The sequence below is a fragment of the Schistocerca piceifrons genome, chromosome 8 (genome assembly GCF_021461385.2).
Source record: "Schistocerca piceifrons isolate TAMUIC-IGC-003096 chromosome 8, iqSchPice1.1, whole genome shotgun sequence".
Classification (NCBI taxonomy): domain Eukaryota; kingdom Metazoa; phylum Arthropoda; class Insecta; order Orthoptera; family Acrididae; genus Schistocerca; species Schistocerca piceifrons.
Window position 1 is genome coordinate 349,918,890 of NC_060145.1, and position 21,626 is coordinate 349,940,515.

Below are 21,626 nucleotides of genomic sequence, written 5' to 3' on the forward strand. Positions count from 1 at the left end.
TTACGAGTTAAGTACCAACAAAATTTCTAGAAACAATAAGGTTATACACACGAAACACAATGCAGTACACAACACTGGAAAAACCCGTAACATAGCAATGTTTGTATTTATTAAAGAATAAGAAAGTATTTAATTGAGTACCTTAGTTTTAGAGGTGTGACATAAAATGAATGGAAGCAAAAACGTGACCACGACACCTTGGCTCGCTGGGTCAAACGCAGAAAATTAGTTGGGAAGTTAATGCCCCCGTGCAGTATCTTGGATTGACTACGGCCGTGTACAGAGTCAATTTATACGATGGTAGTAAGTGTCCAGGGCTTGCTGAATTGTATACTTCTGGATGATGTTTCTGGGCAACTGTTCAACATCGGAGTTCGACGCAGGATGAAAAGCAGTGGTCAGATGTGTTATGCCATAGCCTTTGAAAACACGGGGCCAATATAGGATATGATGTTTTGTGGTGCTCTCTCTATGGCGAAGATCGTTGTTAGACCCCATTTAAGTAGCTGACGTCGTTGAGGTCATCAGTGTGACATATGGGTAGGGAGCGTTTCCAGTGGACGGGCTTGGGAAGTCGATGTAGACACGGTAACATGACAAACTGAGAGTAGGGGAGGGACAAACATTACGGGTGGTTGCGACTAGTTTCTCGCACATATTAGACTGGTGTAGATCGCACTTCCAGATCGGCGTCAATGTCCGACCACTACACTGTGGAGACAAAAGCCAAACGTCATCTTCTAATATCATGTCGGACCATCTTTTGCCTGGCATAGTGCAGTAACTCGACTTGGCATGGGCTCATCTAGTCGTTGGAAGTCCCCTGCAGATATATTGAACCATGTTGCCTCTATAGCCGTCCATAATTGCGCAAATGTAGCCGGTGCAGCGTTTTGTGCACAAGCTGATCCTTCGATTATGTCCCATAAATTTGCGATGGCATTCATGTCGGGCGATACGTTGGAACTGTCCAGGTCTTCAAACCGATCGCGAACAATTGAGGTCCGGCGACATGGCGCATTGTCATCCATAAAAATACCATCGTTGTTTTGGAACATGACGTCCACGAATGGCTGGAAATGGTCTCAAAGTACCCGAACATCGAAAGGACCGAGTTCATTCCCTATAGAGACGGGCCACACGATTATGGAACACCACAAGCTTGCACTTCGGTCCACTGCTTTATTGGGTCTGCGCCACGCTCGACCCCTATCACCAGCTCTTACCAATTAACGTGGAATGGTCTCTAGGGCACGGTTTTCCAGTCGTCTATGATCCAACCAATATGCTCACGAGACCAGGAGAGGCGGTGCAGGCCATGTCATGTGTTAGCAAAGGCACTCGCGTCAGTCGTCTGCTGCCAGTCCATTAACGCCAAATTTGGCCTGACTATACTAACGGATACGCTCGTAGTGCGTTCCACGTTGATATCTGCGGTTATTTCACGCAGTGTTGCTTGTCTGTTAGCACTGACAGCTCTACGCAAATCCTGCTGCTCTCGGCTAAATGAAGACCGTCGGCCACTGCGTTATCCTTGGCGAGAGGTAGTGCCTGAAATGTGATATTCTCAGCACACTCTTGACGCTATGGACCTCGGAATACTGAACCCCGTAACGATTTCTGAAATTGTTTGTCCTGTGCGTCCTGCTCCAAGTAATATTCCGCGTTCAAAGTCACTTAATTCCCATCATGCACCTGCAATCACGTCGGAAACCTTTTCCCCTTCAATGAACTACCCTCTTATGTATCGTTTACGCTACACTACCACCATCTGTATATGTGCGTATCACTAGCCCATGATTTTTGTAACCTCATTTATAAGCGATGCCTTGCCAACTCCTTCATCCTCTAGTGTAATAGCTTGATGATGTGATGCTGGGAATCACATACCTGGACTTTCCTGTAGACAACTGGAGTACCCCCCCCCCCCCCCCTTTTCAGTGTTATGATTGTGGCCATATTGCCGTTTCCATAACTTTGGACAGGTATCCTGGTCGACCGATACACGCACAGCGTACTTAATATTTTCTGGAGCGTTGGGTCTATTATTCTAGTCATCTCCCAGGCGGTCAGAGGGAGTTTCTGCACCGTGTTCGTCAAGTTTTCATCAAACTGGGGACAAAAATGTCTCTTGCCTAGTATATTATGTGTCCTTTTGGAAGTCTGATCTTGGAGCTAGAGAGATCTGGAGAGACTGAATAAGAGCCTCTAACCGTTCTTTCCACCAACCTGTCGTATTCTAAAGTTGTGCCCCCAGCGCAGAAGACAGCTCGTCACTCGTGGGGTCTTCTTCGGCGGAGACTGCTATGCTGCCTTCTCGAACCTGTGGTTGTGCTTTTTATGGGATGCCACTTGCCCAGGTTTGTCTCTGAATCTACAGAGGGCAAATGGCTCTGAGCACTATGGGACTTAACATCTGTGGTCATCAGTCCCCTAGAACTTAGAACTACTTAAACCTAACCAACCTAAGGACATCACACACATCCATGCCCAAGGCAGGATTCGAACCTGCGACCGTAGCAGTCGCGCTACAGAGGGCAAGATTGTAGTACTGACAATAATGGTAGGTGACATTTCTCATTAATGTATCCTGTTTGGTTATTCACACAATTTACACTTTCTTTTGCAACACTCGATATAGCTTTCTTAATTGTACGGTAACTTTTTTATCCAACTTCCGATACAGAGTACGACATTTCCGTCCCTCTAGAACGCCAGAAACAGCGGAGCCGACGTACTTCGTCTCCCAGGCGCGCCAAAGAGATCACAAGGCGTCCGAAGCGCTTCGTTGCAATATCGTTACTCTTACGTTCACAAAACTAGTGAAATGTAATAAACAAAAACTATAGACTCGTAGGGTAACCATGAGAGATCACAAGGCGTCCAAAGCACTACGTTGCAATATCGTTACTCTTACGTTCACAAAACTAGTGAAATGTAATAAACAAAAACTATAGACTCGTAGGGTAACTATGAGAGATTGTTATACTGAAAACTGGGTTACATACAATGAAAAGTATATAAATAATTAATAAGAGAAGTTAGGCATTTTGGCGCCTAGCACCCAAATGTGTTGACTGTACAGAAGCAAGTTCAGTACAATTGGCGCACTCTCCCACGGGACTGGTACATACTGTACCATCTGTCGCTTGTACCTCACTCCACTGTTGTACCATATACCATTTCACGCGTATCAAGCTGCATCAACGCGAGCTTCTAGCAAAATAAAATACTGGCGGCCACAGCCAGGAATACCACACTATCCAACTCCTGATCATAATTCACACTTCAACACTGGCCTTTTGAGCAGTGGAATGGCAGTGGGTTTCTTTATGTCTTTTAACAGTTGTGGTGTCTTACCGTGTTGATTCTCTCGACCGTCAAAACGCGAAATTTGTACATTGTGGACAATGGCCAAGCGGGGTTTAGTTCCTCGTAAGAATACATTAATTTTTATATCGTAAATAACAGCCAATGCGGCCTTTTCCATTTGCCTGTTATTCACGTACGTCACTGATAGTGATGTTGTTCCTGTTGTTGTCGCAGTTGCGCCAAAGTTGCCCCTGATAAAGCAATAACCATTCCACTCATGCTATCCCAGTATGATAGAACGGTTTGCGTTCTCCGTCTCCTCTTTTATGTAGTGGCCTGAAAAACTAGGCAGGTTACGTCCGCGATTCACGTAGCGACTGGATACCAAGATCAATCCTGAATTGACAACAGAAAACATTGACACAGAGCGATCATTACGACTGCAAGTAATGTGCGCCAAAATGAGTAGCGGTGAACAAAACCACAATCGTTTAAGAACACACGTTCAGACAGTTCCCACTCAGAGTCCAGGTAGAGAAAGACTAGGTTAAATTTGTCTAGTAAATTGCCATTAAGAAGACTTCAGTTAGGAGGTACAAACTGATGATTCACTCTCTGGGGCGTGTATGTATTTCCATCTCTGTCTGACGTTTTTGTCGCAATCCGCAGCGGCCCAAAGTAGAGCTATCTGCAGTGCAATTATCGCTGCCACTGACCACGTGTGGCTCTGTATCACTGGGCTGGCGGAATGTTAGATCGCCAACAGAAGGCCATGCACTTCATCCGTTATCTACCCATTACATTATTGCTCCTTGTATACTTTGTTATTAATTAATTTCCATATTTACTTATTTTAAGGGTACATTACATGGTTCCAATGTGGTCCTATAGCAAAACGAGCAAAGAAATAAATTTAAGGACTGGTAGGGGAGTAATTGGTGGTATGTATGCGTGCTTTACGGAATGAATGACAGTAGAAGTATAGCCATGTAATTTTCCATTGAAGATCTTGGAATGCAATGGTAGGGGAACTCGGGGCGGAACAGGATACTTAATGTTTAACAATTTGTATAAAATAAGGGAACACAAGGAAACACTTCTTAAAGTTATAAAAAGACACCTTGTATTATAACCTAATGTTCCTTATTTTAAAATCACTTAAAACAATACATTTTGCATTTTTTACAATTTTTCAAAGAAAGTCTTACATATTTCCCGTTCCGCCCCACCCACGGGGCAGAATGGGATAAGGTTATTTTTTGTTAAATTATTGCATAAACGTTGAATTTGAATTACGAATATCGTATTAAACTATGACAAAATGTTGATAAAAGGCAATTCAGACTAAGGAAAGCCTAATTTAAACAATTAAAAAGTCATTCTTCAAATTAAGAAAAGATTTTAATGTCATTCTGAAAAATGTACAATGCTTAATAATCGCCAAACCACTAACTACTAGTTCTTTCGACAATAGTCACAAATCAGGATTTCCTCTTCATCTCGACTGTCTATTCCAGCACATGAATTGTGTGCCCACTTGAAACACCTCTGGCATGGGACCCAGCCCTCAATAAAACGGAGTAGAAGTCCCCACAGTAGAGACAGCATCCTCTCTCTCTGATTCTCTCTTCACTACCATCTTCTTCCTTTTATTTTTCTTAAGGTCTTTGATGTCCTCTGTTTTGGTTTACAGTTTGATATTTTTGCCTTAAGATGCATTGCACATGACGTCTCTGTCCTGACAGTGTTCATATTTGTGTACCCTTCTCCTTTCTGTAGGCCTACTTTACGTGCGACAGCATCATGCAGTTCATTCTTATAAGGAGAATCTGTTAAGACAACGGTTTTTCCTTTTCGTCATGTAGTCCGCCGAGTATTTTTACAGGTTAGTGGGATTGGAATGACAGCCTCGGGCGATATCTGGAAAGCTGAGTTTTTCGGTGAACATAGCTGGTTGGGAGAGTCTGGCATCCGTGAACATCCAGGCTGGGGGTCAATGATTGAGCCTTGGTCAGTCTTAGTCGTAGGCCTGTTAGTGGCAGGTTCAGTAGACACTGGAGAGCCTGTAATCAATGTGTTAGATTGTCCACCTGTAGAGTTTGCAGTCGGACATTCGCAGTTTTTCAACTGAATATCTGTTGGCGCTGATGGGAGGTAGTCTGAGTCTGAAAACACATTCAGGTCAGACGGCCATATTCCAGGTCTCTTAAAGCGATTTATAGCCGTCGGCATCGTTGCAGCACTTGAAAACGCGGCCCCAAATAGCGATGATAGTTGGAAAAGTGTGAACTTTTCCGGGATGGCTCCGTAGCCATTTTTTATCTCTTCACTGTAATAACAACTCAGGGGCTTGAAAAACGTAACGTCCAGAGGTTGTAATTTATGTGAAGTGTGTGGCGCTAAACAAAGGAGGACTACACCATTGTCTCTAGCCATATCAAGCAGCTACAGGTTTTTAGTGTGAGTTGAATGTACATGAACAATTAGAAGCACAGGTGATTCTTTCGTGGCCTTAGAAAATCCCACAAACTTTCTAAACCATACTAGAAACAATTCGCCTCCTGGAGGCAATCCAAGCTCAAATTCTTGTTTTTTCTTCTTCCTTGGAAAGATAAGCATGGGCGGCATGTATAACCCAGATGCCGACATGCAGATGACTGCTGTAACGGTTTCTCCACGTTCTGAAGATGTTACCACTCAGACTTGCCTTTTTCCCTTGAGTGCTATTATTTTCGACTGACTTTAAGGATTAACTGTCAAGCCACTTTCATCACAGTTGAAAATTTTGTCAACAGTCAGCTTGCACTTATCAATAACATTATTGAGTAGAGAGTTAAACTGTGAAATTGCTACTTTGTTTAATCCCATTGCTCGAGCACCAGAAGAATTTTCTGGCTTGCGAATAGACAGTGTAGGATGCCTCGTAATAAATCCTTTAAACCAGTCTTGTGCAGCTTGACAATTTTGGTTGCAAATCTGTGTGGTAAGCCATTTATTTCGGCTAGTTGATAGGCTAGTGACTTGAGGTCTTTGATTGTTAGACCAAAACGTCTGCTTTCCATTGACTTGAGCTATGTTACCAGCTCATGTTCTTGTTCTGCAGTGAACACCTGTTTAAATTTCTCATCTGATATGTCAATTATGTAGCCAGGATTACTCGTAGCTTTACGCACATATCTTTCCAATGTTGATTTCGGTACGTTGAACTGCTCAGATGCTTTTAAAAATGGGAAGATGAAACGGCTGAAACTGCCATTACCATCGCTTTTACGTCACGTTACTGTCTATCAGTCTTTTTCATGTACGCTCGCACCGTCTGCAACAGCAAGGGGGAAAGAAAAAACAATATTGATTGCTTTCTACTTGCATCAAAATATGACGGGGCAGAACGGGACACTATCCCATTCTGCCCCATCCCGTTCCGCCCCAGGAACACTTTTGAGGTTAACAACTTTTACGGAGTGTAATAACTGACGTATTTAAACACATTAAATAGTTAAAGTATAATAAATGCCATGCACTTTAAGGGAATGTGTCATTTTATGGTATTCAATTAACAGCTTACCGGGCGTTGAAATTCACCAAACTTTAGAACAACGCGAGCGGTAACGCGACGGACAACAATTCACTTCAAACTAAATCAAAATGGCTGCCCTGACTTCTCTTCCATTCGGAGAAATAATTACATGCCCATATAGCAGGTTGCTGCGCTGTGCAGTCTAGAAAAGAGCAATTTCCTATTGTGCCCCGCTATCCCGTTCTGTCCCGAGTTCCCCTATAGATGTAGGGTTTTCGTTCACCGGATGGCGTTCTTGCGTTATCAGCAAAGACGGAGACATGATGGGTCTAGCTACCCACTGGAGTCAGCATAGAACTAGCAAATTCAGGGAAATGGCGGTAAAATAGGACTTTTACAGTGGAATATAGGAACAAAGATTGCTTTTATGGTTTATTGCTTTAGTTATTTTCCACGTACAATTTATTAAGCGTACGGCTATCTCGTTTCTCTGCATGCTAACTCTTTGGATATACAGAAGTGTCCGTAGTTCGTTCTCCTTTGAAGGGCAACAGACAATCACTCCGAATTAGTATGGAGCTCATTCGCCGGCCAGTCAGTATGTTCCGAGCACTGGTTTGTCCGCAGTGGCTTCGTGTGCAGGGCTGCCGTGGTGAGTGGCAATTAACCCGAGCCAGCCGAGTCTGCTCGCAGCGCAACATTACCACTCGTCTCACAATGAGGGTTGTCTGAAGTGGCGGCTAAATTCCCGCTGATTCGTCGGCTCTCTTGTTCCCGTTATAGCAGGCCTTCTCGTGCTCCTGCTTCCAGGTAAGGGCATTCCGTGATTTGGTTGCCCTGCGAAGTACTTTGCATTCATACTCCGGCTCAAAAATACACAAGTTCGTACGGAAAGTGCCCGGAATAGATGAATAAAAACGCACACATGGGCGAACAATTTTTTTTATTAAATCTCTGTATTTGATAATCACTAACCATATTAGCATTTGCTTTAGCTGGTTCGAGAGGTACTTGGAACTGGCCGGAGTTTATTAAGGTGGTGACTCACTGCTTTGTGTGTGCCTGTAATTCTCTTTCTAGGTTCCTTTCGTCATTGATAAAAAGACATCCGTGTACGTACCAAAAGGGTTAATCGTGAAAATTCGGAGAGGACTGTCAACTGATGTTTCACTAGCGACGTGACGCCGATTCTCGAGGACAGATGACAAAATGGTAGATATCGAAATAGACGACAGAGGGGTAGAGAAACAAAATCGCTCAAAAGAGGAAAGGCCGCTGGACTTGATGGGATACCAGTTCGTTTTTACACAGAGTACGCGAAGGAACTTGCCCCTCTTCTTGCAGCGGTCTACCATAGGTCTCTAGCAGAGCGTAGCGTTCCAAAGGATTGCAAAAGTGCACAGGTCATCCCCGTTTTCAAGAAGGGACGTCGGACAGATGTGCAGAACTATAGACCTATATCTCTAACGTCTGTCACTTGTAGAATTTTGAAACACGTATTATGTTCGAGTATAGTGACTTTACTGGAGACTAGAAATCTACTCTGTAGGAATCAGCATGGGTTTCGAAAAAGACGTGTGAAACCCAACGCGCTATTCGTCCACGAGACTCAGAGGGCCATAGACACGGGTTCCCAGGTAGATGCTGTGTTTCTTGACTTCCGCAAGGCGTTCGATACAGTTCAAAAATGGTTCAAATGGCTCTGAGCATTATGGGTCTTAACATCTATGGTCATCAGTCCCCTAGAACTTAGAACTACTTAAACCTAACTAACCTAAGGCCATCACACAACACCCACTCATCACGAGGCAGAGAAAACCCCTGACCCCTCCGGGAATCGAACCCGGGAACCCGGGCGTGTGAAGCGAGAACGCTACCGCACGACCACGAGCTTCGGACTCGATACAGTTCCCCACAGTCGTTTAATGAACAAAGAGCATATGGACTATCAGACCAATTGTGTGATTGGATTGCAGAGTTCCTAGATAACAGAATGCAGCATGTCATTTTCAATGGAGAGAAGTCCTCCGAAGTAAGAGTGATTTCAGGTGTGCCGCAGGGGAGTGTCGTAGGACCGTTGCTATTCACAATATACATAAATGACATTGTGGATGACATCGGAAGTTCACTGAGGCTTTTTGCAGATGATGCTGTGGTATATCGAGAGGTTGTAACAATGGAAAATTGTACTGAAATGTAGGAGGATCTGCAGCGAATTGACGCACGGTGCAGGGAATGGCAATTGAATCTCAATGTAGACAAGTATAATTGCTGCGAATACATAGAAAGAAAGATCCCCTATCATTTAGCTACAATATAGCAGGTCAGCAACTGGAAGCAGTTAATTCCATAAATTATCTGGGAGTACGCATTAGGAGTGATTTAAAAGGGAATGATCATATAAAGTTGATCGTCGGTAAGACAGATGCCAGACTGAGATTCAGTGGAAGAATCCTAAGGAAATGCAATCCGAAAACAAAGGAAGTAGGTTACAGTACGCTTGTTCGCTCACTGCTTGAATACTGCTCAGCAGTGTGGGATCCGTACCAGATGGGGTTGATGGAGGAGATAGAGAAGATCCAACGGAGAGCAGCGCGCTTCGTTACAGGATCATTTAGTAATCGCGAAAGCGTTACGGAGATGGAAGGCTCTGCAGGAGAGACGCTCAGTAGCTCGGTACGGGCTTTTGTTGAAGTTTCGAGAACATACCTTCACCGAGGAGTCAAGCAGTATATTGCTCCCTCCTACGTATATCTCGCGAAGACACCATGAGGATAAAATCAGAGAGATTAGAGCCCACACAGAGGCATACCGACAATCCTTCTTTCCACGAACAATACGAGACTGGAACAGAAGGGAGAACCGATAGAGGTACTCAAGGTACCCTCCGCCACACACCGTCAGGTGGCTTGTGGAGTATGGATGTAGATGTAGATGTAGAATTCAGTCAGAAATTTATCATACAGAAACCACAGGAGAGGGGGCGCGATCGCCGAACGCTGGGCGCCAACTCCGGTGCCTTAGGGCTAATGCCATCCTCGTAGTGCGCGAAAGTCGCTCTCGGGCGACGTTGTGAGTTTGTGAACAACTGGGTCCCTAGCTTTACAGAGCAGGAATGCACTGTACTACTCAGACCGCCGGCCACTCGTATTTTAGCAGCCTTCCTTAGAGCGCAATACTAAAACTACGAGGTATGTCGTAACACTTTAATCGGTTCACGTTTCACAAAGTCCTCTGCAGCTATGCAGCGTTCCGCAACGGCAGATTTTTGTTGTTTGCTTCGGTTCGGAGTGTCTCCTATGCTCCTGGCACTTCCTTCGACTGCCCACGCAGTGTGTTTGCTGTAAACCTTATTGTATTATCATGGAATACGTTAGACATCTGGTCCACAGAGCCCTAACTTAGCTCACACTGTACCTGATAGAGCACACGCTTTCACATGTGACTTGAAAATCCACCTATTATTACTCCGAGTCAAGTTTCTACCGATTTGGTTCGATATAATGCGAGCATACGATAGTTACACCATTGTCTTATCCCTCTCACGTTCTGTCTGTTGGATCTGTAGCTTCTGCCTGAAAGCATCTCACATTTTTTGATCCTAAAAAGTTTGCAGGAGGCACACGTAGGGGAGAGAATGGTCACTATCACTCTGTTTGACAACTAATTCAAGGTACGTTTCCGTAATAGAAGAAAATCTCACTTCAGATTAGCTGTACGACTGATTAAAGATAGTTTGCCGTATGTACACCTAGGTTCGATCCTCAGTTGATGAAAGGATTTTTGTATGTCACCACATCTTTCATCTCTGGACATGTCTGTTGACAGAGATACACAGTGATTCGGAATCTACGTTAAATCGTAGGTGCCTCTATAACTGGCTGAGTACGTCAGTTCAAAAATTGGAGGAAGGAAATAGAATAGCGCCTCCAACAAGACCATGCATACTAAAGCATGTGATGCCAGAGACTATCTTAGATTTGATGATTACCATCTTAGGGACACGTAGTGGAAGGAAAGCTCTCTACCGCTATTGGAAAACTGATTCAAAACAGTTTGCTGTATGCGCACTGTGACGAAAAGTTTGGATGTATTGGGGTCTTTTATGGCAGTACCTCGATTGGAAATCCACATATGAACTAATAAAGTACAACGCTGTGGAATAGCAAAGCTAGTGCGTGCAGAATTCCGTCACCTTAGGAATCTAAGAGACCGAGATGGAGTTTATATTGCCCTAGCACTTCTGTCTCCAACCCAAACATTCGAATCTGCCATCTCTGTGCCCTGCTGCACAACGGACAAACACAAAACTCTGCATATTGTACGTACACATCTTCAGAAGAAATTGCTGAAAATCCAGGGTCACCACTGGATAACCAGCTGGAAATGAGTATATGAAAGTCATCTTAATTAGGTACTTATTGCTACAAATGTCCTTAGGCAGTCACACAGAAATTTCTACTCATTCAAGACCCATACGTCAAGTACAGTGTCACTGAACGCAAATACGCTTTTGATTGTCTATTACGAAGCACATGTTGTATCCTAGGATAATACATTCTTCTATAATTAACTAGGGCACGAACTGATGGTTGAGGGAAAGACACAAACGCCAAACGAGCAAAGTGTTTGGTCTGCCACGCTTTATCAACGAAGTAAATCACTCAAACTTGGAGGCTTATTTCTGCCCTTCTTCTCCTCTCGAGGACCCTTTAACTAACAACTTCGCAGACTTCATCTTGGGGCATGATCAACCAGTCAGTGGTTGTGTTGACCAATCAGAATCCGTCACATGTGCCAGCTGCCTCAAGTCTTTATTACTAATTTTTTTATCAAATGTCAGTTGTAATCTAATTTGACAGTTCGTATCTAGGCCCTTAGTAGCGTACTTTAGGCCGAAAGAGAGAACAGGCTGCGTCGCAAGCCGCTGCATCTGACTCCATTGTGTTTCGGCGTCTTGACGACGAAGGCATTTACGTCCCCAATGTCGCCTTTGAGGACAGATTTCACATGGATATACAAGTGGCGGTGGCCAGTTTTTCCTCCCACGAGATGTATTGGATGCTTCTCTTCACGAAAAGAGCTCATAACGTTACAACGCAGTGGACAAACATCTCGCTAAGCTGAACAGCTGCTCCAAAACAGTTTACAGTAGACACACTTAGTGGATGGAATAACAGGAGACCACTGCTTAGTTGGACAACTCTCTCAAAGCAGTGTACAGTGTGCTTTAGACACACATAGCGGAAGAACACAAATCTTCCAACATTCCGTTCGTATGGACCTAGAAAACGATATTTTTTGTACACAGCTGGAAAAAAAGCGACGTCCTTAAGGACTAGATTATTTTGTTCACACGTGAGGTAACAGGTAGATCATCATTGTAGGTATTTTATAACAAATTCAGACCATCTAAAACACATGACACAGTAAAGGATACGCAAAGAGTCGCATCAATACACAGTGTGCCCCCATCTGTTGATAACCCAGGCGTGTTTTCTTGTATGCCATCGATGATAAACGTCCTGGGATAGACTGTCCCAAGCATCTTGCACCTTTTGTTGCAGATCGGCAGTGGCTCTTGCAGGACCTGCAGGACGAGTAAGTTCCCGCTTCATCATGTCCCGTGCGTATTCAATTCGCGAGAGATTTGGTGATCTTGTTGGCCAGGGCAGTCGCTGTATGTGGACGTACATGGTCCTGCAGTAAATGCACGTCGCCTTCCTGTCGAAGAAGTGGTAGTAGCATGGGGATAATAGCCGGTCATTGTAGTTGGTACTCGTTGCTTTATCCTGTAGAAACACCAAATACGCCGCGAGTTTCTAACTGATGCCGCCCCCCCCCCCCAACATTTTCTACTTCATGAGTCCTGGGATGCGACTTATTTGTCGTGGACGAATGCGCTCTTTAATAGGCCGCTGATCATAAAAACCTCGTGTAAGTTCATCACTCGCATAACTCGCACACAGACAGAACACTGGAACCAACAGAGTGTCGTTCCACACTCTCCAATCAACTCTTTCGCGACACCAGACTAGCCGTATTTGTCGGTGTTGTGGTATCAGCGGCAGCCTGGCTTGAGGCACAGGTGACCTTTACCCTGCTGTAAGCAGACTGTTCCCAATGGCCCTGATAACACAGTAGACGCAACATGTGTCCGGATTTCTTCCCTGATGACATTCGGTAGACCATTCCTGCTCATAAAATACATCGATCTCGGCGTCCTTCTGTGCTAAGCAGACAATTAGAACGCGCTCTTCTGATGTTGGTAATGACCCATAGACCACTCTTGACACATCATCGATACATTGTGGCCAACAGATGCGGCAGTCAGTCGATACGCCGATCCAGCTTCCCGCAGGCCCACAGTGCGACCTCGTTCAAATGGGCGAAGCTGTTTAGCTGGAGTCCGTACACGTCAATTGGGCGTGATTTGTACTCAAGAACGAATGTCACAAACGCTGTTCACCATTAACTCAGCACAGTTGCTGCCTGCAGAGTCAAAACAAATGGTGTAGAGTCCGGCCTTCTGAGAGCAGTCTGATCGCCGATGACCGTGACAAATGAACTGAATCACTAACACTACAGTTCAATAGTATGCAAATACCTGGAGCTTTTTTTTTTAATGGCGTTGTATTGAAGGTCACAGAGTAAGATAAGTTTCTGTGCCTGATCTGTGAGGGTAACGCGACCTGCGGTGGTGTGGCGGTGTTGCAGACGCGCCGACGTGCCAGCAGGAGCGCATCATGGTGGTGGGCGCGTCACGCTCGGAGACGCTGGACATCGCGTGCCACGTGGACGCCGATCCGCCGGCGCGCGCCTTCCGCTGGAAGTTCAACAACTCCGGCGAGACGATGGAGGTGTCGGCGGAGCGCTTCTCCAGCAACGGCTCGGAGTCTGTGCTGCGCTACACGGTGCAGTCCGACCTGGACTACGGCTCGCTGTCCTGCTGGGCCGACAACGCCGTGGGCGTGCAGCAGGCGCCTTGTGTCTTTCAGGTAGTGGCAGCAGGTACAACCGGCTGGCCGCTTCACTTCCTACTCTACTGTACTACTAGGTTACTTACTAACTACTCTTAGAACCTATGTCTACTGCAGTAACACGGCAGCCACCAAAACACTGGAATCTTGAATATCTTACGACGGTGATATGTATTCGGACGAGATGGCAAAGACATTACTGGTTTCCAAGTCGAATGCTTTAAAACGTAGTGAGCACCAGGCGAGAGCAAGTAGGAGGGGTCTGTGACGTTTCTGGAGCAGGAAGAAGACTGCTCTGGTGGTTTGTCGTGAATTTTGCAACTGAATGCTGCTATTACTTCAGCCCAAACGTCCCTTGTGGCAGAAAGGTGTTTTACTACAGTAGTTCTTTAAAAGTGGCAGATTTTACTCTTACGAATTAAACACTTGTTTGACAGAGCGTCACTGAAACAGAAATGTGATACCTCAGTAATAAATACCCAATAACATCTATTAAGAGTACGTTACAATATAGTGCTTAACTTTAGTGCGGTTTGGTAATGGCGCTTAATGTTCTCTACGTAATTCAGTAGAACCTAGTTTATACTCAAAGACAACAACAATAATGCACCACGAAGGAATTGTCCACTCTCAGGGGCGTCTCAAGACGCATTTTCGGTCGGGTATCTCACTGGATTTAGCAGAATTGTCTTGAGTGATCTGTCCCGCTTCGGTGACCAACGAAGCCGTGTCTAAAGACGCCCCGGACTGCATTGGTATACTATCCTGACTGTTGCCCGCAATACGGTCCGATAACCTGCAGTGATGGTCTGAGGTGACATATATTTCCATAGCGAGACCTCTTTGATGTACAAACGCGGCATCCTTACTGCGCAGCAGTTAAGTCGACAATTTTCTACTCCCTCTTTTGTTGTCCTTCGTAGCAAGACATCCTGGACTTACATTTCAGCAAGATAATTCCCACCCGCACGCGGCTTTCCTACTGTTTGTCTTCGTGCTCACCAAATCCTACTTTGGCCAGCAAGGTCGCTAGATCTCTTCACAGTTAAGAACGTTTGGAACCTTATGGGCAAGGTCCTGCAAGTATCACAGCATTTTGACGAACTAACGTGCAAATTGGATAAAACTTGGGACGACGTTCTTCAGAAGGACATGCAACAACTCCATCAATCAATACCAAACAAAATAGCTGCTTGTATAAGGGGCGGAATTGACCAACGAGTTAGGGGCGGAGGTGGACGAACGAGTTATTGACGCGCTCAATATGTGAAACTCTTTTTGTTGAATAAATCATCCAGTTATTTTGATACTGTAATCCTTTATCTGTTTCTGCACGTAAAACGTATCTACTGATTTCGGTCTCACTCGGATAATTCCTTCGTAACGCGTCTCTTTTATTTATGTTTTGCTGTACTTTGCTGTCTCATGACAGTCTTTCAAATCTTTACTATGAATGAAAATTATATTGAAGACCATTAATAATGACTGTTAAGTCGGAATGCTGGCTTAAGGCACTGAACTAAACTAACTGTTGGTTCGGAACTATATGACCGTTCACGGTGCTTATTGTTTTGTGGCTGTCGCCGGAAGAATTCCCATGACCGCTAGTATGAGTGGAAGCAGTGCAGCCCATGATTCACAGCGCTCTCTTTGTCTGCTGTTCGTTCCTTTTAATTTTCTCATGAACGAGTCACTACTTCTTAACAAGCTGAACGACTTTACTGTCTCTTTTTCGGATCATTTACAGTATTATTATTTTGCTAGGAATTGGCTCCTGATCACGAAAATCGTTTCGTTGAGGATACTATAGATTGTCTAACTTATGTGCTGGGCATAAAATACCGGTAGATGTTTGTAAGAGTGTTCTCGCTACCAGCAATCACAGTTATATCGTCAGCAAACAGATATATAATAGAATGAATCCAAGTCATATGTATAAAATTTTAATATATTTATCCGTTGCCTCGACATGTCGTATACATAATTTAAAAAAAATCCAATACAAACTGTATTCTTGTCTTACTTGCAAATTTGTCCTGATCTTCGATTTTCCAATTCCTGCAATGGCCATTTACCATCCTTTGTACATGCTTGTTCCTCTTTTGTTCGTTGTCTCCCATAGCTGTCCTCTACTTTACTTAAAAATTTCGCACAGTTTTTTCTAGTGAAATCTTTTTCTTAATGATTTACTTAGTAGTAAAGTTAAGAAGGTAAAATAAGTGACATTTACAATAATATGACGACTTGTACACTAAATTTCATTATAAAGACAATTATAAGGGATATTGTGGTTGTTGTGGGCAACGATTGGGATGACTGAAGTATCGGAAACAATATTATAAGGAAAAAGATGTGGGATGTGTATGAGTGAATGGACTGATGAGTAGGATGTGTTAGACGTGTGGTATGCCAGCTGGTACGCAAAGGGGCTTCATGGTCAGATAGGCAGTAGAAGATTCAAATTACTGTGAGAACGAAAACGGCGGTCTCAAGGATGGAGGGCAATCTAGTGTGTTGGGACTCCAGGCTACCGGACTGCAGGAGAGGTGAAGATGTACAGTCGTAAGGAGGAGCAGTTACGCTGCTGTCCTATGCTTAAAGATATGCCCAGTTCCACTGCCTTCACACTTAGAACTTCCTTGCTATAAAAGTCTTAAGTTTGAGCACGCATTATTTCCATGAGGGGACTTTAAACAGAAAATTGCATATTACATCGAGATGAGGAAAGTGATGGGATACCTACTAGTACCGTGTCGGACCTCCTTTTTCCGGTATAGTGCAACAACTCAACGTGGCATGGACTCAACAAATAGCCTCTGTACAAAAACTGAGCCATGGTGCCAGTAATTTTTTTTTTTTTGGTCATCAGTCTACTGACTGGTTTGATGCGGCCCGCCACGAATTCCATTCTTGTGCTAACCTCTTCATCTCAGAGTAGCACTTGCAACCTACGTCCTCAATTATTTGCTTGACGTATTCCAATCTCTGTCTTCCTCTACAGTTTTTGCCCTCTACAGCTCCCTCTAGTACCATGGAAGTCATTCCCTCATGTCTTAGCAGATGTCCTATCATCCTGTCCCTTCTCCTTATCAGTGTTTTCCACATATTCCTTTCCTCTCCGATTCTGTGTAGAATCTCCTCATTCCTTACCTTATCAGTCCACCTAATTTTCAATATACCTCTATAGCACCACATCTCAAATGCTTCGATTCTCTCCTTTTCCGGTTTTCCCACAGTCCATGTTTCAGTACCATACAATGCTGTACTCCAGACGTACATCCTCAGAAATTTCTTCCTCAAATTAAGGCCGGTATTTGATATTAGTAGACTTCTCTTGGCCAGAAATGCCTTTTGTGCCATAGCGAGTCTGCTTTTGATGTCCTCCTTGCTCCGTCCGTCGTTGGTTATTTTACTGCCTAGGTAGCAGAATTCCTTAACTTCATTGACTTCGTGAGCATCAATCCTGATGTTAAGTTTCTCGCTGTTCTCATTTCTACTACTTCTCATTACCTTCGTCTTTCTCCGATTTACTCTGAAACCATACTGTGTACTCATTAGACTGTTCATTCCGTTCGGCAGATCATTTAATTCTTCTTCACTTTCACTCAGGATAGTAATGTCATCAGCGAATCGTATCATTGATATCCTTCCACCTTGTATTTTAATTCCACTGCTGAACCTTTCTTTTATTTCCATCATTGCTTCCTCGATGTACAGATTGAAGAGTAGGGGCGAAAGTCTACAGCCTTGTCTTACACCCTTCTTAATTCGAGCACTTCGTTCTTGATCGTCCACTCTTATTATTCCCTCTTGGTTGTTGTACATATTGTATATGACCCGTCTCTCCCTATAGCTTACACCCGCTTTTTTCAGAATCTCGAACAGCTTGCACCATTTTATATTGTCGAACGCTTTTTCCAGGTCGACAAATCCTATGATAGTGTCCCGATTTTTCTTTAGTCTTGCTTCCATTATTAGCCGTAACGTCAGAATTGCTTCTCTCGTCCCTTTACTTTTCCTAAAGCCAAACTAGCGCATTCTCAATTTTCTTTTCCATTCTTCTGTATATTATTCTTGTAAGCAGATTCGATGCATAAGCTGTTAAGCTGATTGTGCGATAATTCTCGCACTTGTCAGCTCTTGCCGTCTTCGGAATTGTGTGGATGATGCTTTTCCGAAAGTCGGATGGTATGTCGCCAGACTCATATATTCTACACACCAACGTGAATGGACGTTTTGTTGCCACTTCCCCCAATGATTTTAGAAATTCTGATGGAATGTTATCTATCCCTTCTGCCTTATTTGACCGTAAGTCCTCCAAAGCTCTTTTAAATTCCGATTCTAATACTGGATCCTCTATCTCTTCTAAATCGACTCCCGTTTCATCTTCTATCACATCAGAGAAATCTTCACCCTCATAGAGGCTTTCAGTGTATTCTTTCCACCTATCTGCTCTCTCCTCTGCATTTAACAGTGGAATTCCCGTTGCACTCTTGATGTTACCACCGTTGCTTTTAATGTCACCAAAGGTTGTTTTGACTTTCCTGTATGCTGAGTCTGTCCTTTCGACAATCATATCTTTTTCGATGTCTTCACATTTTTCCTGCAGCCATTTCGTCTTAGCTTCCCTGCACTTCCTATTTATTTCATTCCTCAGCGACTTGTATTTATGTATTCCTGATTTTCCCGGAACATGTTTGTACTTCCTCCTTTCATCAATCAACTGAAGTATTTCTTGTGTTACCCATGGTTTCTTCGCAGCTACCTTCTTTGTACCTATGTTTTCCTTCCCAACTTCTGTGATGGGCCTTTTTAGAGATGTCCATACCTCTTCAACTGTACTGCCTATTGCGCTATTCCTTATTGCTGTATCTATAGCGTTAGAGAACTTCAAACGTATCTCGTCATTCCTTAGTACTTCCGTATCCCACTTCTTTGCGTATTGATTCTTCCTGACTAATGTCTTGAACTTCAGCCTACTCTTCATCACTACTATATTGTGATCTGAGTCTATATCTGCTCCTGGGTACGCCTCACAATTCAGTATCTGATTTTGGAATCTCTGTCTGACCATGATGTGATCTAATTGAAATCTTCCCGTATCTCCCGGCCTTTTCCTAGTATACCTCCTCCTCTTGTGATTCTTGAACAGGGTATTCGCTATTACTAGCTGAAACTTGTTACAGAACTCAATTAGTGTTTCTCCTCTTTCATTCCTTGTCCCAAGTCCATATTCTCCTGTAACCTTTTCTTATGCTCCTTCCCCTATAACTGCATTCCAGTCGCCCATGACTATTAGATTTTCGTCCCCCTTTACATACTGCATTACCCTTTCAATATACTCATACACTTTCTCTATCAGTTCATCTTCAGCTTGCGACGTCGGCATGTATACGTGAGCTATCGTTGTCGGTGTTGGTCTGCTGTCGATTCTGATTAGAGCAACCCGGTTACTGAACTGTTCACAGTAACACACCCTCTGCCCTACCTTCCTATTCATAACAAATCCTACACCTGTTATACCATTTTCTGCTGCTGTTGATATTACCCGATACTCATCTGACCAGAAATCCTTGTCTACCTTCCACTTCGCTTCACTGACCCCTTCTATATCTAGATTGAGCCTATGCACTTCCCTTTTCAAATTTTCTAGTTTCCCTACCACGTTCAAGCTTCTGACATACCACGCCCCGACTCGTAGAACGTTATCCTTTCGTAGATTATTCAATCTTTTTCTCATGGTAACCTCCCCCTTGGCAGTCCCCTCCCGGAGATCCGAATGGGGGACTATTCCGGAATCTTTTGCCAATGGAGAGATCATCATGACACTTCTTCAAATACAGGCCACATGTCCTGTGGATACACGTTACGTGTCTTTAATGCAGTGGTTTCCATTGCCTTCTGCATCCTCATGTCGTTGATCATTGCTGATTCTTCCGCCTTCAGGGGTAATTTCCCACCCCTAGGAAAGAGAGTGCCCTGAACCTGTATCCGCTCCTCCGCCCTCTGTGACGAGGCCGTTGGCAGAATGAGGCTGACTTCTTATGCCGGAAGTCTTCGGCCGCCAATGCTGATTATTTATCAAAATTTAGGCAGTGGCGGGGATCGAACCCGGGACCGAAGACGTTTTGATTATGAATCAAAGACGCTACCCATAGACCACATAGTCAGTATAGCCAGCCTAATTGCGAAACTGTTGCCAGTGCAGGATTTTGTGCACAACCTGTGCTTTCGATTATGTCGCATAAATGTTCGATGGGTGACCAAATCATTCGCACGAATTGTCCAGAATTTTCCTCAACGCAACCGAGAACAGTTGTGGCGCATTGCCATCCACAAAAACTCCGTCGTTTTTTGGAAACATGAGGTCCATAAATGATTGGAAATAGTCTCCAAGTAGTCGAACATAACCATTTCCAGTCAATGTTCAGTTCATTTGGACCAGAGAACCCATTCCATTCCATATAAACACAGCCCACACCATTGTACAATCACTACCAGCTTGCACGGTGCCATGTTGACAACATGGTGATGGCTTCGCTGGGATTGCGTCGCACTCGAACCGTACAATCAACTGTTACTAACTGAAATCGGAGCTCCCCAGACCAGACCACTGTTTTCCAGTCCTCTAGGGTCCAACCAATAGGGACAAGAGCCTAGCAGAGACGCTGCAGGCGATGTCACCCTGTTAGCAAAGGCACTCGCGTCGGTCGTCTGCTGCCATAGCCTATTAACGCCAAATTCTGCAGTACTCTCCAAAGAGGTGCGTTCGTCGTACCTTTCACATTGATTTCTGCAGTTATTTCACGCAGTGGTGCCTGTGTGATAGCACGGTTCACTCTACCCTAACACCGCTGTGTTGTCCTTGCTGAGAAGTAATGCTTGAAATTTGATATTCTCTGCTTGCTCTTGACACCGTGGATCTCGGAATATAGAATTCCCTAACGATTTCCAATATGGAACGTCCCATGCGTCTAGCTTCAACTACCGTTCTGCGTACAAAATCTGTGAATTCCCGTCTTGCGGCCATAATTACGTCGGAAACCTTTTCACATGAATTACCTGAGTATAAATGATAGCTCCGCCAATGCAGTGCCCTTTTATACCTTGAGTACGCTGTGCTACTTCCATCTGTAATGTGCATATCTCTGTCCCATGACTTTATTCACCTTCGTGTATGATAGAATAAGTAACATTTGTTAAATTCTACACTATTACATTTCAAAATGACACTATTTTTCAACAGTCTTCAAGTGTCTGGAAACAACAGCCGGATCATTATACCAACTGTGTAAGTTATTCGATGACAGAAATGTGCTTCTTGTTCACCAAGTCATTCGACATGTGGCGTGTGGACGCCCTAATCGTTGAAAGATTCTTTTCCCCCAGATTTCCTTTCAGTTTGCCGAACAAATGTAAATCTTACGGTGCAGGATCTTGCCTGTATTATGGACGATTGTAAACCTTGCAACAGAAACTCTGAAGTAAAACATGTGCCGTGCGTATCACGTGCGGTGTTTCGCTATCACATAGGAGAACAATGCCTTTCCATCCTGTTCCAAGGCTATTTTCTTTACTTAATAAAAGTGACCATAAATCTTACAGCTTTGTTTGGAGGTGATTGTGATTGAGGAATGCAAGGTTTCCGATTCTGCAGACGATCGCAGACGAAGGTAGTGGTATACATATGCTTGTTAATGTAAGGAATGAGCACAGTGAAACTGGTCGACATGCAGACGTGTATGAATGGAAAATCTCTGTGTGAGTCTTCGCACTGTAGTGGTATATAAGTGCTGGTCGGTGCGGAAAGTCCCAAG

At 44.0% G+C, this 21,626-nt stretch overlaps 1 protein-coding gene across 1 annotated transcript in view; it reads left to right on the forward strand.

Moving 5' to 3' along the window:
- The window catches only part of LOC124712344 (hemicentin-2-like), a 479,653-nt gene that overhangs the window by 413,884 nt on the left and 44,143 nt on the right, over window positions 1-21,626 (forward strand). Inside the window, exon 9 of the mRNA XM_047242640.1 lies at window positions 13,547-13,840. Coding sequence (XP_047098596.1) covers window positions 13,547-13,840 — 294 coding nt within the window. The remainder of the gene's footprint in view (window positions 1-13,546; window positions 13,841-21,626) is intronic.